The following is a 17221-nucleotide window of genomic DNA, read 5'->3' on the forward strand; positions in this document are numbered from 1 at the left end:
CACCCCCATGAATTACACCCCGCCTGCTCTTCTACTAGGGAATCATAGGGCTTCCCTAAGGGTATCTGGTGAGGAAGGGAAAATCTGTGCAGCCTCTCATCTTGCAGAATGCTGGCTAGATGAGCACAGTTGCAACTGTGCTCTGCCCCAGAAGCTCAGAAAAAGGCTGCTCTCCACCCCGCCACCGTCCTACCTGCAGAGTAAGAGAGGCTGCACAGATTCCCCCTTCTCGCGCAAGAGAGAAGCTACACTGCCCCACTGCCTGTCTCATTGGCAGGTTGGCAAGATGAGAAGCTGCACAGGGTTCCTTCTGAGCTGCCCGGCTGCTTGTGAGAGGCTGGAGGGAGCTGGGCAGAGGAGGCGAGATGAAGAGCAGGAGGAAGAGGGAAGCAGAAGGGGGGAGGGGGTGGGGGTGGTGGCAGCAATGTAAATGGCCCAGATTTTCTCCAATTTAAGTGCTTGAATGCCTATAAAGGCAGGGCGTATCTAGGGTGGGGCAGGCAGGGCTCGTGCCCCGGGAGCCACTTGAAGGGGGGCGCCATTTCTTAAATTTATTTTTTTTAAAAAAAAGCCTGCTGAAAACAAAATGGCCACCGTGCATGCTCAAATGGCCTCTGTGAGGCCCTAGGCCATACCAGGCCTCACAGAGGCCATTTGAGCATGCGTGGTGGCCATTTTGTTTTCAGCTGCCATTAAAATATATATATATATTTTTTAAAATGGCCACCGCACATGCTCAAATGGTCCCTGTGAGGCCCTAGAGGCCAGCAGGGGGAAGGGGGAACCTTTGAAGACCCCCATGACCTTTAGGAAGCCCCCCCGAAGGGGCTACAGGTAAAAAACTTTTTAAAAAAATTAATATAATATAAGTCACTGTACACATATTCAGATATGTGACTTGTATGTGACCTTCAGACTTGTATTTTTCAGCTGATATTATGGTAAATTTATCTGAAAGATGAGTGTCAGATGTTTGGACAGGGGGTGCAATTTCAATGCTTGCCCTAGGCGCTATTTTCTCTAGATACGCCTCTGCATAAAGGCACTGTGTCTGCTCTCATCCCAACTCGCATTAACTTCAGCTACTTTCTCCCACAGTAAAGCTTGACATCTGGGAAAGTTCATGATGAGCAATCATCCCTTATCATCATTTTTGGATATCCTTGCTATAAATGAATGGAATTGTTCAATAATGGTCCCATGAATGCCTATCAGTTCTCCCAGTTATATCACCAACAGCACCTCATGATTAACACTGTCAAAGGCTGCAAAAATCTTTAAATGGATCAATAGGGAGCAATTACTCCATCAATGAAAACAATATAGAAGAAAACAACCTACTGGGTACTTTTTCCAACATGAATATTGTGTCAGGGACACTGAGTGATGCCAAGATTCCAAAAACTGTTCTTGTATGTGGTCTGCTTTTTGGTTTCCTGCCATACACTTTCCAAACACACAGTTGTTTTGTATTTCGGTACTGCATTTGATGCTGCTTCTCTTGGTTGAATTATGTCAGCACAAATCATTAATCATACTGTCCACAGTCCATCACAGAGTTAAGCACACTTAAGCCCATTGATTTTAGTTCAGACTCTATGCTAATTATCTTTCTCTTGTGTTGCTGATTCTACACTGCATCAAAGATGCAGTGTCGAATCAAAACTTTGTTTAACAGTCAAATGTTAAATACATATCCACTAAGTCATAGCAAGCATCAAAATTCACTGTTCTTTAAATAACTGTTTTGGGATGGTTGAGATGATATGACTGTTTGGGAATGATGGGGAACTATATTTGGTTAACATAAGAACATAAGAACATCCCTGCTGGATCAGGCTCAAGGCCCATCTAGTCCAGCATCCTGTTTCGCACAGTGACCCACCAGATGCCGCTGGAAGCCACAGGCAGGAGTTGAGGGCGTGCCCTCTCTCCTGCCATTACTCCCCTGCAACTGGTACTCAGAGGTACACCCTTGAGGCTGGAGGTGGCCCACAGCCCTCTGACTAGTAGTCATTGATAGACCTCTCCTCCATGAAGTCATCCAAACCCCTCTTAAAGCCATCCAGGTTGTTGGCCATCACCACATCCTGTGGCAGAGAGTCCCACAAGTGGATCACGCGTTGTGTGAAAAAGTACTTCCATTTGTTGGTCCTAGACCTCCTGGCAATCAATTTCATGGAGTGACCCCTTGTTCTACTGTTGTATGAGAGGGAAAGGAATCTCTCTCTCTCCACTTTCTCCACGCCATGCATGATTTTATAGACCTCTATCATGTCTCCCCGCAGTCGTCTTTTTTCTAAACTAAAAAGCCCCAGGTGTTGTAGTCTTGCCTCGTAAGAAAGGTGCTCTAGGCCCCTGATCATCTTGGTTGCCCTCTTCTGTACCTTCTCCAGTTCAACAATGTCCTTTTTAAGATGTGGTGACCAGAATTGTATGCAGTACTCCAAGTGTGGTCACATCATAGTTTTGTATAAGGGCATTATAATGTTATCCGTTTTATTTTCAATCCCCTTCCTAATGATCCCTAGCATGCTGCCGCACATGGAATAGCATTTTTCACAGCTGCCGCACATTGAATAGACACTTTCAACGAGCTGTCAACCACAACCCCAAGATCCCTTTCCTGGTCCATCACCGACAGCTCAGATCCCATCAGCATATACTTGAAGTTGGGGTTTTTCGTCCCAATGTGCATCATTTTACACTTGCTAACATTGAAACGCATTTGCCATTTTGTCGCCCACTCCCCCAGTTTGGAGAGATCCTTTTGGAGCTGCTCACAATCCGTTTTGGATTTCACTACCCGGAAGAGTTTGGTATCATCTGCAAATTTGGCCACATCGCTGCTTACCCCTGCTTCTAGATCATTTATGAATAAATTAAAAAGCACTGGTCCCAGTACAGATCCCTGGGGGACCCCACTTCTTACTTCCCTCCATTGTGAAAACTCTCCATTTATACCTACCCTCTGTTTTCTGTCTTTCAACCAGTTAGCAATCCACACATGTACTTGTCCCTTTATTCCATGACAGCTAAGTTTCCTCAGGAGTCTCTGATGAGGAACTTTGTCAAAAGCTTTTTGGAAGTCCAGGTAGACTATGTCAACTGGATCACCTTTATCCACATACTTGTTGACACTCTCAAAGAAGTCCAAAAGGTTGGTGAGGCAAGATTTACCTTTGCGGAAGCCATGCTGGCTCACTCCCAGCAGGGCCTGTTCTTCTAGGTGCTTTACAATTTTATCCTTGAGGATGCTTTCCATCAATTTGCCTGGAACGGACGTTAGGCTAATCGGCCTGTAATTTCCCGGATCGCCCCTGGATCCCTTCTTGAAAATCGGTGTTACATTTGCTACTCTCCAGTCCTCTGGTACAGAGCCCGATTTCAGGGATAAGTTCAATATTTTAGCAAGGAGGTCGGCAGTTTCACATTTGAGTTCTTTGAGGACTCTTGGATGGATGCCATCCGGCCCTGGTGATTTGTTTGCTTTCAGTTTTTCCAGACAGTTTAGAACATCATCCCTTGTCACTTCTATCAGACTCAGCTCTCTAGCCTCCATCCCTAAAGAGCCTGGTTCAGGAACAGGTATATGCTCAGTATACTGTGCCGTGAAGACAGACGCAAAGAACTCATTCAGTTTCTCTGCAACCTCCATATCCTCCTTAATAATCCCTTTCACTCCCTCATTGTCTAATGGCCCAACCGCCTCCCTGGCAGGTTTCCTGCTTCTGATGTACTTAAAGAAGTTTTTGTTATTCCCCTTGATACTTTTGGCTAAATGTCCCTCAAACTCTCTTTTTGCCTCCCTTATTGTCACCTTGCATTTCTTTTGCCAGAGTTTGTGTTCCTTTCTGTTCTTTTCGTTTGGACAGGCCTTCCAGTTTCGGAAGGAAGTCTTCTTCCCTTTTATGGCTTCCTTGATGGTACCCGTTAGCCATGCTGGCATCCTCCTGGACTTAGTGGTACCTTAAAAAGCATTGTCTGGCTTAGTGGTTCACTTAAAAAGCATTGTCTGGCTTGAACCCTGATTACTTTCTATCCTCTTGCTCCAAAAAAGAGGAAATATCTTCAAGCTATTTTAAATATGAAAGCAAAACCTGGAGAATGGTCGCTTAGAAACCAAGTCTTTTCATCCTTTTGTTGTTGTGGCAAGCACAAATTTTCTTCATTTCTGGTTGCTACCTTTGTGGGTCCCATTTTTGTGAATCCCACCGCCAGGAATGGCTGCTGTACACCGAAATGGGCAGCATAACCCTCCTCCGCTCTGCACTCCGCTACCCTACCTGTTTCTTTTGAGGGGCTGGGCCACTGCACAGCTTCCCCTTGCTACTGGTGCACACTGTCACCCTGGCCACATCTACTCCTGCTGGGGTCTGCCCAGTCAGAGCTGTACCATGGAGTCTCGAGGGCAGTGGGACCAAGTAACACCTGCCATCCTGTGATGTACCCCTTGTACACTGGTTGAAAGCCCTGTTCTGAACATCTGATTCGAAAGACATGTCCTGTTGACTTCACAAACACGTTGTAAGAGAGAGACTATTTTTCTTCCCAGAGGGTTTGAAAGTGATTTGAAAGGTGGTACGTGTTTGTAGGGTGTATATGCACACATTCCACTTTCCCTTCCAGTAAGCTTTTTTTGAAGGTGTTTTTGTATTGCAACCAGGTGACAGTGGGACAAAAAAACTGTGTGTGTGTACCATGGGAAGAGATACTTCTCTCAAACCATTTTCTCCTAAAAACAAGTGGTGTCTCCAGCTATCATTGGCTATTGGAAGATTCACAAGTGGGATTGAAAACAATAAATACATATATTCTGGGACTAGGTACAGAATCCAGTAGATTATTCTCTGCGAATTAACAGGCTAAAAAATATGGCTCTTACAAAAACATTGCTCTTTTTCCAGAGGGAATCAGAATATCAAATATTGTGCTAATTGTGTGTGGACAGATTAGACAATGTGTAAAGAAAGTGGTACCAAGGCAGCCCTTATACTTCACCCTTCTGGTAGTGAAGCTTCTGACACTGATTGACTTCAGGCCAAATAAATTGTAATGTGGGAGTTATATGACTGAAATGCCCGACAGCTTTGAGGCAGTCCAGACCAGTGTTTCTCAACCACCGGTCCCTGGACCGCTGCCGGTCCCCGAAGGGTTGAGTGCCGGTCCCTGACTGGGAGTCAAACCCCCCCCCAACTGAAATCAAGGCACTCACTTCCTCAATTTTGCACATGGCACGGAAGAGGAAGAGTATCACGGAGGCATGGGACCCTTCTTGTGCCTTGCCTCCACGTGCTGCTGAGATCTTCCTACAGCTATCTTATTCCCTATCTTTACAGCTTCAAACTGTATGCGGTGCGGGGGCATGGAGGAAAAGGTATGGCAGTGGGCGCCACTTGAAGGGCTGCTGGTTCTTGCATGCTCATTGTTTGCAGCCAAAGGTTGGTTGGTTGAAACTCAGCTGCTTGTTGTGGTCGAGGCGCCTTGAGAGGGAACGCTGTTTCCCTCTTGCATCAGTGGGGCTTGCTTGTATGTTGTTTTCATTGGCCCCATGTAGCTTTTGAATTTTTCTAATGGCCCAACATCCCCTCTCCACTGAGTAATCAGAAGCACCTCCACCACCACCCTGCACATACTGAAGACATACTGGAGACAAATTTGTTCACCCAGGCTTTTAGATTCAGGGGTTCTCAACCTTGGGTACCCAGACGTTGGTGGACTTCTACTCCCATAATCCCCAGCCATAATGGCCAAATGCCATTGTTGTTGTGGGTTATGGGAGTTTAACTGAGGGACCCAAGGTTAAGAACCCCTAATATTCCATGTTTGCAAAAGATTCCAAATTTAATTATTTTAATGCTTATATTATTTTCATTCTAAACTGCCCAGAGATGCAAGTTTTGGGCAGTATAGAAGTCAGATAGATAGATAGACAGACTTGAAACCCCTTTACTAACTGCTGGTCCGGGAAACTGCGCATGAAGAATGTAGCAGTCCTTGAAACTCTGCACGAAGAATTTAGTGGTCCTTGACTCCAAAAAGTTTGAGAAACACTGGTCCAGACAATACATCCAAACTAGCCCCACCCATATGTGATTAGGTATGTGGATGAGCATGCCTTGCTTCTCCTCTTGGTCCACTGTTCTGGTCTGAAGAATCATAGGGGGTTCATCTGAATTATGCTCCCTACAATCTAAGGAGGCAATTTGAACGAAGCAGACAACCTCAATTAATTTTAAAGTAATGTTTGATTACTAGTGAAACCAGACCTGCTTTTATACTGCTGCTTTGCTTAGTTGTGCATAAGGCAAGTTGAGACATAACAATGGCAAGCAAGTAAGCGAGAACTGCTGGTTCCCAGTGAGCGCACTTCTCGTACTGTTGCTGCTTCCGTGTTGTCTGAACCCACCAATGTTGGGTGGAGAATGTCAGGTCCCTTCTGCCACCTGACTTCTTCTGCCCAACTTCAGATGTAGGTTACAAATGCTGGGTGAATGTCTGGTGGCAGAGGAGATCCCACATTCTCCAACCAGCATTGGTGGGGTCAAGTGATATGGAGGCGGTGGGAGTACTGGCAGCATGTGCTCACTAGAAGCTGGTATTTTTCTCCAGCTTGCTTGCTGCTGTTAATGCCTGAACCCGCTCATATTGGTTTATACTGTACAGTTGTTTCGAGCCTTTTTTAGTTAAGGAAAATATTTGCCTCCTTAAGAAAAGTAAACTTATGAGCTCACCCAGCCGTGTGTGTGTGTCCCTATCAACTTCACAATGCATGGACCAATATGAACCAAATCGAGTACAGTTATAGGGACACCTCAGTGGCATAGTTTGTGATGATGTCATGCACTCTGATTCAGGATGGTGGATGCATGAATGTTTGAGGTGTAACTGGGCTAACTTGTGAACTACCTAACCCATTTGAACCAAATCTACTACAGCTGTAGGGACACATAGGGATGTCTCAATGGCATAGTTCATGATGGTGTCATCCACTCTGAATCAAGATGATTGATGTGTGAATGTTTACTGTGTAAGTGGGCTAACCTACACATAAGTTAAGTTATAAGTTACTTACACAAGTTATAACTTACAAATAAGTTAAGTTATAAAACAGCATAGCATAATGGTTAGAGTGTTGGACTAGGACTGGGAAGAGCCAAGTTGGAATCCGCATTCAACCATGAAACTCACTGGGTGACTCTGGGTCAGTCACGTATCTCTCAGCCTAACTTACCTCACAGGGTTGTTGTGAGGATAAAAATAATCATATGCACCACTCTTGAGCTCCTCGGAGAAAAAGTAGGATATATATGTAAAAATAAATTAAAAATTAAATTAAATTGTGGACCACCTAACCGATTCGAACCAAATATGCTACACTTGTAGTGAGTGACACATAGGGACACCTCAGTGGCATAGTTTGTAATGATGTCATCCACCCCAATTCAAGATGGTGGATGCATGAACATTTGAGGTGGAAGTGGGCTAATGTTTGAACCACCTATCTGATTTGAACCAAATTTGGAACAGTTGTAGTGAGTGACACATAAGGACACCTCATTGGCACAATTTGTGATGATGTCATCCACCCCAGTTCAAGATGGCAGATGTGTAAACATTTAAGGCTGAAGTGGGTTAACTTGTGATGATAGTAATTATCAATTAAGATTATACTGAAGAGAAAGTAAGCAGATTAGTTCTTACTTTCCTACCAGAACAACTTGTTTGTTTTGTTTTTATATAGTTTAATTTTTCAAGCCACATCTAAATCTTTTTAACAAAAAGGTGGGATTTTTAAAAAATCAAGTAAATAATAATTGCCTCCAGGTCAACCTCAGCCTTACTTGATGCTGCATGTTTTTTCCTTGTCTCATTTTGTCTTCCCTATGGTGACCCTGTCATGACCAGTTGTTAGAAAATGCCTTAATTCAACCACTATTTGAACTGCTTGACTCACATCTTACCCAATTATTCCTTTGTGTGTGTGCTGAAAAACCTGTCCACACTTCAGTTCCTTACCAACCCTCCCCCTCAAACCTCAATCATATCAAATCATCCTTGGATTTTGTAACTGGCATAATATATTTTTATCTCAGCCAAATGTTTGATGTAGGCTATATTACACCCACTTAATAAAGACTATGCAATGTAAATTAAAAAAACACACACCTGACTGTGATATAGCTAAACAACTCTCTCGGAGTAATATTTAATGAGTACCAAACTTCCCTTGTGAGTGGATTACTAAGCAGAGTTTGCTATCCTGAGGCCTCTAATTTACATAGGTTCTTCTGGGGGGACATCGTGGTGATGTGAAATTGTGAACACACCAGAATTTTTACTGGATACTATCAGTGGGTGCAGCCAACATAAGGAGTTTGCAGTGTAGTGTAGGCAGGCAAATAGCATGCAGTGAGAAGTTGCACGGTACGCACAAGCCCATTGCAGTTGGCAGACCTCATTGGTTTGTAACTCCTTGCTGTCTAGAAAGAGTTCACACCTCTGCAAAGTTTGGTTCCTCTGTGGTTTCACAGGCGTCAGCAGATTTTCAGCATATGTGTAAGTATGAATTGTCCCTTCACCTTCCTCGCTCACAAGTGACAACTCATACTGCATTGGGAAACTCCATGTTGGCTCATAGGCATACTCTCTGAAGCCCGAGGGCTTGAAATCGTGAGTACTTTAAAACCTTGGCTTGAAAGATGTCTCTAGCTCTGAAGGTGACAAACTTGTAATTTAAGACATGAAGGAAAGATTTAATTCGTAACTCCAAAATATCTGGGTTAAGTGGGGTTGGAAATACTGTGAAGCTTCTGCTAGACAAAGCAGGAATGTCATCAAACACAGAGAGCCTAACCATTTCCCAGCTTCACACTCCTTACTGTGATGAAAGTGGAAGGAGTAAGCAGCAAACAAAATTTAAGGATTTAAAGCAAATTAATATTGAGCATAAATCACTATGAACTTTCACATCTTCAAGCCTTCTAGAAATGAGTGCAAGTTGCATGAAAACGAATCAATTGAGTTCTTATTTCCAGCATATTAATTCTAACCTGAGCTTGGTTATGTGTTTTTTCCCCATCGCATTTGTTTCAGTGGTATAGTTTTTAGCAGCATTAATACACAAATCAAGTTACAAATTACCTGGCATAGAAATAATGTATAAGAATGTGATTTTGTCAGATATACAAATGCTGTTTTTTTCTGTTCTCTTCTGATAAAAGATTACTTTGTCATCCAGTTAAGAGCTTAATAAAATGGTGGTTAAGCTCATGAAGCTGCAAATAAAAAAGTATATTATGATAAGAAAATGCACTTATTTGACAGGAATAATTTCATTAATTGCGAGCTGCAAAGAAAATTGCTGACCTGGTTGTAAAGTTAATAGGGGAAAGAATGTATGTTTTGCATTTTTATAAGGAGTTTTACAGAAATAAAGTAACAACCTGTGACTCTCCAGTGTTTCATTCCCAGCACTTCATTTTGTGTTACTTCAAAGTAAAGTCAAAATAATTAATTATTGCTAAGGTTTATCACAGTAACACAGACAAAATAATTAATAGCAAATGAACGATGTAGAGTGAGAGGCATATTGTTTATTTCTTGTCAGTTTGAGAAGGATGGATGGATCACATGTCTTCCACTGTTTTTTTAAATTGCTATACTGGCACAGTGGTGCAGTCTAATTGAGATGAGGAGTGTTTTCAACATTCCACAATTATAAGCCCTGAGAATTCTATGGCTTATAAGATCAAAGGTATCCATCCAATCTGAATGAAATTGTGCACACATCAACTAGGGGACAAGAGTCATAAACTCTCCAAATTTGGTGCAGATCTGTTGCAAAATGGCTAAGATACAGGAGTTTATGTTTAAACTCCTAAAAAAGGGGTTTGATGTGTTGGTGATATTTTTTCACCACAGGTAATACATGTTTTGATTTTTTTATGCTTTGAATTCAAGTCCATACTGGACTGGTGCATTTTGCTGGTTTGAAAAACATCAGTCTGGTGATTGATCTTTGAGTAATTATTGTTCGGAATCCCCATAATAACAGGGAAAATAATTACAGGAAAGTAAGCTGAGAGCATAACTGAGTCAGCCCACTGAGAATTCTGAAGCCAAAGTTGAGAAGAGCAAGTCTTGGCAATTTCTAGGAAGTGACTTACTGGTTCTAAACATAGGTGCCTGATAAGGAGAGTCTATGAGTACTCTGGCACTTGTATAGTTAAACAACCATTTCTCCACCTTCCTTTCCTTTCATAGGCATTTGTTTTCTTCCTCTGCCTCCTTTCTCTCACCCCTCGCCAAAGGGAGGAAGCAAAGCCCCACAGCAAAGCTTGGAATCAATTACTAGAAAGTAAGTCAATTGATTCCACTGGAGCTTACTTCTGAGTAAACACACATAGGAACCAGGACCATCATTGATCTTAGGCAAGAATGTGGGTTCTCTCTCTCTTTTTCTTCCAGCCCCTCAGCAAAACATAGAAGGGGAGAATCCCATTTATTTCTCTGGGGCTTACTTCTGAGTAAAAATGTATAGTACTGGGGACAAGGACCCCATGCTAGGAAGTTCCGAAGAAGGAACCTCAAGGAAATCCTTTTAAAAATCCCCACAGAGCACCAAGAAATCATTATTCTGGTATATACTGTTCTTGAACATGGAGGTTCTACATGAGAGCCAAACTACTAGTAAATATAGAAGCTTCACTTCTATACTTAACAAATGAAACCTCCATATTCACAGGCAGCATAGCTCTCATGTAGAACCTCCGTGTTCAAGGGTAGTCTACATGACAATCATAGTTTGTTGACGCTGTGTGGGAATGGTTTCCTTGCTGCACTTCTTTGGAACTTTCTGGAAGCACGTAGCTGATTACTGTGAGAAAGGATGCTGGGCTAGAGTACACATGCCTTTTCTAGGGATGTACACAAAATTGATTTTGCATTTTATTCTGAACTTGAAACAAAATGCATATGGCCAGAATGCTTCATCAAAACAGCAGTTGACCCAGTTATTTTGATGAAACGAAACGAAACGTTTTGAGTGTTTGGGCCATAGGGAACAATGAGGAAACTCGAAATACCCTGTTGTTTCCCATAGGTAGCTCCTAGGGACACTAAAATGGGTTGGGTTGTAGGGCATGATGGGTGCTACCTACCACGGCTGTACAAAACCTTTTAGGGTCTCAATAATAATATACTGGTGAACAAAAAAAGCCCCCCCCAAGCAGATGTATATTCTATATCTTTATATTAATTTAAATCACAGCATAAATATATTAAGCCATCTAATGGCACAGCAGGGAAATGCTTGCCTAGCAAGCAGATGGTTGCCGGTTCGAATCCCCACTGGTATGTTTCCCAGACTATGGGAAACACCTATATCAGGCAGCAGCGATATAGGAAGATGCTGAAAGGCATCATCTCATACTGCACGGGTGGAGGCAGTGGTAAATCCCTTTTGTATTCTACCAAAGAAAAACCACAGGGCTCTGTGGGTGCCAGGAATCAAAATCGACTTGACGGCACACTTTACCTTTTACTTTATAAATGTATTAACAAGCAGTATCCACAGTATTCTCACTTTGTAAAGATAGGTACCAGGTGGTCATAAAAATAACCCAAAGTAACCCAAAATAACCCAAATATTGGGGCTCTTTCTGTTCACTAGTGCTAGCTACCACTCAATCCACAAAAGAAATGGGCAAGCAAGCAGTTTTAAAACATTTTTTTACCTTTTCCCCAACCCCCCCCCCCTACTATCAGAACCCAATGCTCTCTCTTGCTGTTGCTATTGCAATCCTTCAACTGGTATTTAGAGGCATCTTGCCTCTGAGGCTGGAGGTGGCCTATAGCCACCAAACTAATAGCCATTGATAGACCTCCATGAATTTGTCTAAGCCCCCTTTAAAGCCATCCAAGCTAGTGGCTATCATCACATCCTGTGGTAGGGAATTCCATAGATTAAGTACGTGCTATGTGAAAAAGTACTTCCTTCTGTTGGTCCTAAATTTACTGGCCTTCAGTTTCATGGGATGACCCCTGGTTCTAGAGGGAGAAATATTTCTCTGTCCACTCTCTCTACTCAATGCATAATTTTATACAGTTCTATCATGCCTCCGCGTAGTTGCTTCTTTTCCAAATGAAAAAGCCCCAGATGCTGTGGCCTTGCCACATAAGGAAGGTGCTCTAGGCCCCTGATCATCTTGGTTGCCCTCTTCTGCACCTTTTCCAGTTCTACAATGTCCTTCTTAAGATACGGTGACCAGAACTTTATGCAGTACTCCAAGGTGGACGCACCAAAGATTTGTATAAAGGCATTATAATATTACCATTTCTATTTTCAGTCTCCTTCCTTATGATCATTGGCATGGAATTGGCCTTTTTCACAGCCTTTTTCACACTTTCAGTGAGCTGTCCACCACGGCCTCAAGATCTCTCTCCTGGTCAGTCACTGGCAGCTCAGACTACATCAATATATTTGTGAAGTTGGGGTCTTTTTTGCCCCAATATGTATCTATTAAATCTACTATGTACTTAATAACAATCATATTGCATTTATGCAATGTCATTTGTAATATTCTCTTGGGGGGGACCCCCCAAGAATGTAAGCAGAACTATCTGTGATACAAACCATTTTACTTCTTACTGACTTTATTTTATTTTTAAATTTACATCCTGTTCCTATTTTTAGCTTCTACAGTCAGTCGAAAATCTTTAAGTGGACGTTCAGAAGGCGGGACTAACCGGAGTGTGAAGGTGTCCTTGGAGTTTCAAGAGGTCGTCCCACTAAAGGAAAGGATGGCTATGTACCAGGCAGCAGTGTCCAAGATGGAGGTCAGCAACTCCTCTGCTAATGTAAGAAATCCACACTTTCTGTTAAATTAGTTTTATAGCATGGTGATGTTCTTTGCCCTACAAATTCATACCATCACTTCAAGTGGTAGTTTTCAAGCAGTTTGTCTTTCATTGACGTGCCTGCCTCATTGTATGAAGACTCTGAGACACTTCACACGATCAAAGTGAAGTGCCTCAAGGTGGTGTGTGGGGAGACCGGGCTTAGTGCGGGGAGACTGGGCTTCCCACACACGAGCAGAGCACTCACCCTGGAGCAGTTTGGGGTTGCGGGGATCAGGGGCCTCCCGGTCACTGGAAGTCCCAGGTTACCCCGCGCAAGTGTGCGGGGCATTCTGGGGAGACCCCTGAGGCCGGGAGGCTTGTTGGAGCCTCCCAGTTAGGGGTCTCCTCATGGGCCACCATGGTGTAAAATTGCACCATGGCATCTCATGATCAGGAAAACCATGTTAACGGAGCACTCACTCCGTTAAACTGGTTTAAGGGGAAGGGGAATTAGGTGGGCTAGCTGCCGTAGACCCACCGGGCTCGCCCACAAGCCCGGTGGTTCTGACGTTTACTAGAAACTGGGCTGGTCTCCCTTAGCCCGGTTTCTAGCGATTGTCAGAATAGCTTCATAATCAGCTATGCCTGATACATGATAGGCCTTTCACACAACCAAAATTGGAATGGGTATTTATTTATTTACTTACTTACTTACTTAAAACACCATCCATGTACACGGCACTGTACACAGAATGTGAAGACAGTACCAAGATGATGTGATGGAAGTGGAAGCTGAGGCTAGGCTTTGCCTCTTCCAACAAGGTCTAGGTAGGCGGCTGGGAGATGATGTAGTCTGTTGGTCAGTAGCAAAGCAGGCTGCAGCTTCAGCTACATCCAGTTATTCAGGCTAGAGAGCATGTGATGAAAATGGAAGCTGAGGCTGGCATCTAATCCAACAAGCCCCAGGTTTCCCATCCAACAGGTCCCCGTAGAGGAATAGAAGGTAGAGGTAGAGGAGTGGAAGATGATGAGGTCAGTGAGGGGGTTGAGCAGCAAGGCAGGCGAGCCAGTAGCAGACTCGGCTACTCACTGCCCTTAGGGCTAGAGGACAGAGTAGTAGACTGAAGAGTAGTAGAGTAGCACGATGTCTTGATCACCCATCTGTCACATGCCCTGCTTGCTTTAGTTGCAGAAGTGGCTCCATTGGGGCTGTGATCATTCTAAGGTGGCCATGGCTTCACTTTAGAGTTCTGCTCCTGGCATGTACAAAAAGGCAACACTCCCCAGAACGTTTAATCTGCAATAGATGTGACTCTTCTGGAGTTAGGGAACCCAGTAGTGATATCTGAAAGGAGCTTAGAACTGGCCGTGTACTAAACTGGAAGTACTAGCAGAACTTTATTGTAGGCCCTGCTGGGGGATAACAAATATGATTAGGAGCTAAACCCTTGGGCCTTGCTCTGAAGGTGTAACTAATTCCTGGAGAGCTCAGAAAAATAAATTGCTCTCTACAAAGATAATTACCTGAGTCAGAAGGATCACTGCTGTGCACCCTCTTGGGTGCCTATTATCTGCTCAGAACTGCTGACTTCCACTCGGCCCAGGAGAACGCCTACTCTGGAATTAATCTTTGCTTAGCTGCTCATGAGAATCCCCACCCAAAACACACAAAATGAATTTGGCATAATGAAACTTTCAAAACTATGTGTCCCTGCTTGGTGAATGCTAAAGCAAATAAAAGTCATACAAATTTAACAGGTATGTAGAAATAACTCATTTTGTTACTCAACGGGAGTCACCCATATTAAGAATAATTAAAAGTGTGTGTGAAATAAAGCAATAAAATGCATTCGACTGTAATCTCTATAGATACCTATAAACAGAGGGAGGACTGACTGGCAACAGCAGAAGAGGATAAACCCCAATATGAGCCTTTTGGAATTTGGAAGTATCTGGGTTTTGCTTGTATTGGGGTGAAGCTTTTCAAACTGGGAGAGTTCACAGTTCAAATGCACCTAGTTCCGATTCTCCCCACTCTCAAAGACTTCCATCACAGTTTATGCTTATATACCACTGTCCAAGGACAATCTTACACAAATAGCCACTGAAGTGGGTCTCATGATCTGTGATACCTGCTTTTGTAAGAACTGCGGGGAGAGCGGACTAAGCCCGCTCTACCCGCAGAAGAGCGGGCAGGGAGCCCTGGGCAGCCGGATCGGCCGCCCACACGATGGCCAGCTCCGAGATGGAGCCAGTGGGGGGAGTGGGGGCCACGCGGCCCCCACAAGACCCAGTATGCCCTGCGCAAGCGCGCAGGGCATACTGGCGAGACCCCTGAGCCGGGAGGCTGATTTTAAGCCTCCCAGCCAGGGGTCTACTCATGAGTAGGCGCGACGCGAAGGCGCACCGTGGCTACTCCCGATCGCAAAAAGCAGGTTTGCAGGAGTGCTCGCTCCGCAAACCTGCATTTTACAAGGGGTTCTCGAGCGGGTTTGCTGCTCCAGAACCACTGGGCTCGACTGCGATCCCGGTGGTTCTGACGGTCAACAAAAATTGAGCTAGCCTCTGCTAGCCCGATTTTTGTTGATCGTGAGAAGCGCCCCTTTGGCTTCCAAATAACTTCACCTAACTAGTTGCTTTTTAAACAAGAAGCAGCCACAGGAAGCTGCAATCTTGAGAAAAGGATCATTAGGGAGGCTGCTTAATTCCTTAATCTCTATATATAATTCACTAAGACATACCCGTGGCTAATCCTGTGTGTGGCAACTCTCACAAGAGTATGCAAGCAAGATGCCAGGAGGGGGAAAGGAAGCAGCAGCGGCCGGGGGAGAAAAAAAGGAAGAACTAGCGGCGCAGATGCTCTGTGCCCGAGCCAGCTAGTTCAGACTATTCTCCCATTCATAATTGCCCACCCCAGCTACTTTTCTCCTTATAATAATCTCCCTATCTCTTTTCCCCTGTAAGAAGAAAAGCAACTTTGTGAGCCCTTTGGGGACAGGGATCCATCTTATTCATTTATTATTTCTCTGTGTAAACTGGCCTGAGCCATTTTTGGAAGGGTGGTATAGAAACTGAATAATAATGATGATGATGATGATGATGATGATGATGATGATAATAATAGTAATAAGTGAAGAAGATAGACTTCAAATGGTCAATAACGCGAAACTATTCAACACCAATGAAACAAAGCAGGCCTACAAGAAAGAACAAGTCAAGAACCAAGCAGAAAAATCGAGAAATAAGCCCCTGCATGGTCAATATTTGCACAATATAAGTGGAAAATCAGACATCACCAAGACCTGGCAATGGCTTAAGAATGGCAACTTGAAGAAAGAAACAGAGGGTTTAATACTGGCTGCACAAGAACAGGCACTAAGAACAAATGCAATAAGAGCAAAAGTCGAAAAGTCAATCACAAACAGCAAGTGCCGCCTTTGTAAAGAAGCAGATGAAACAGTGGACCACCTAATCAGCTGTTGTCAAAAGATCGCACAGACTGACTACAAACAAAGGCATGACAAGGTAGCAGGGATGATACACTGGAACATCTGCAAAAAATACAAGCTACCTGTAGCCAAAAATTGGTGGGACCATAAAATTGAAAAAGTGGTAGAAAATGAAGATGCAAAAATATTATGGGACTTCCGACTACAAACAGACAAACATCTGCCACACAATACACCAGATATCACTGTAGTCGAGAAGAAAGAAAAACAAGTCTAAATAATCGACACAGCAATACCAGGGGATAGCAGAATAGAAGAAAAAGAAATAGAAAAAAATCACCAAATACCAAGATCTACAAATTGAAATGGAAAGGCTGTGGCAGAAAAAGACCCAAATAATCCCAGTGGTCATTGGCACCCTGGGTGCAGTTCCAAAAGACCTTGAAGAGCAGCTCAACACCATAGGGGCCACAGAAATCACCATCAGCCAATGACAAAAAGCAGCTTTACTGGGAACAGCCTATATTCTGCGACGATATCTATAATAACCAACAGTATTGATGATAAAATTCAGCCATCCCAGGTCCTTGGGAAGGACTCGATGTCTGGATAAAACAAACCAGTCAATAACACCTTTCTGACTGTGTAAACAAGAAATAATAATAATAATAATAATAATAATAATAATAATAATAATTATTATTATTATTATTATTATTATTATTAACAACAACAACTAGAAAGGGACCATTTTCCTAAGAACAATGACTGGCAGGGCAATGGTTAAGCACTCCTTTCCCACCTGTCTCTCACCCTTTGCACCATTCAGTTATTGCTTTTCTTTACAAACATAGATTATGTATCAGGGGAAATGGATTTCAGTTGAATTCAAGCAGCCTAACTATACAAAGGATTATAGCTATAAATTG

At 43.3% G+C, this 17221-nt stretch overlaps 1 protein-coding gene across 7 annotated transcripts in view; it reads left to right on the plus strand.

The window, feature by feature from the left end:
* XIRP2 (xin actin binding repeat containing 2) overlaps positions 1-17221 on the plus strand; it is a 219291-nt gene that overhangs the window by 135736 nt on the left and 66334 nt on the right. For 5 of the 7 annotated variants that reach the window (XM_053264596.1, XM_053264616.1, XM_053264609.1 and 2 more), the window contains one exon: positions 12698-12861. In XM_053264596.1, the coding sequence (XP_053120571.1) occupies positions 12698-12861 (164 nt within the window). Of the gene's footprint in view, positions 1-12697; positions 12862-17221 lie in introns of those variants that run through there. The other 2 variants (XM_053264603.1, XM_053264642.1) reach the window with 2 other exon arrangements.

This window comes from Hemicordylus capensis, chromosome 1 (assembly GCF_027244095.1).
Source record: "Hemicordylus capensis ecotype Gifberg chromosome 1, rHemCap1.1.pri, whole genome shotgun sequence".
Taxonomy (NCBI): domain Eukaryota; kingdom Metazoa; phylum Chordata; class Lepidosauria; order Squamata; family Cordylidae; genus Hemicordylus; species Hemicordylus capensis.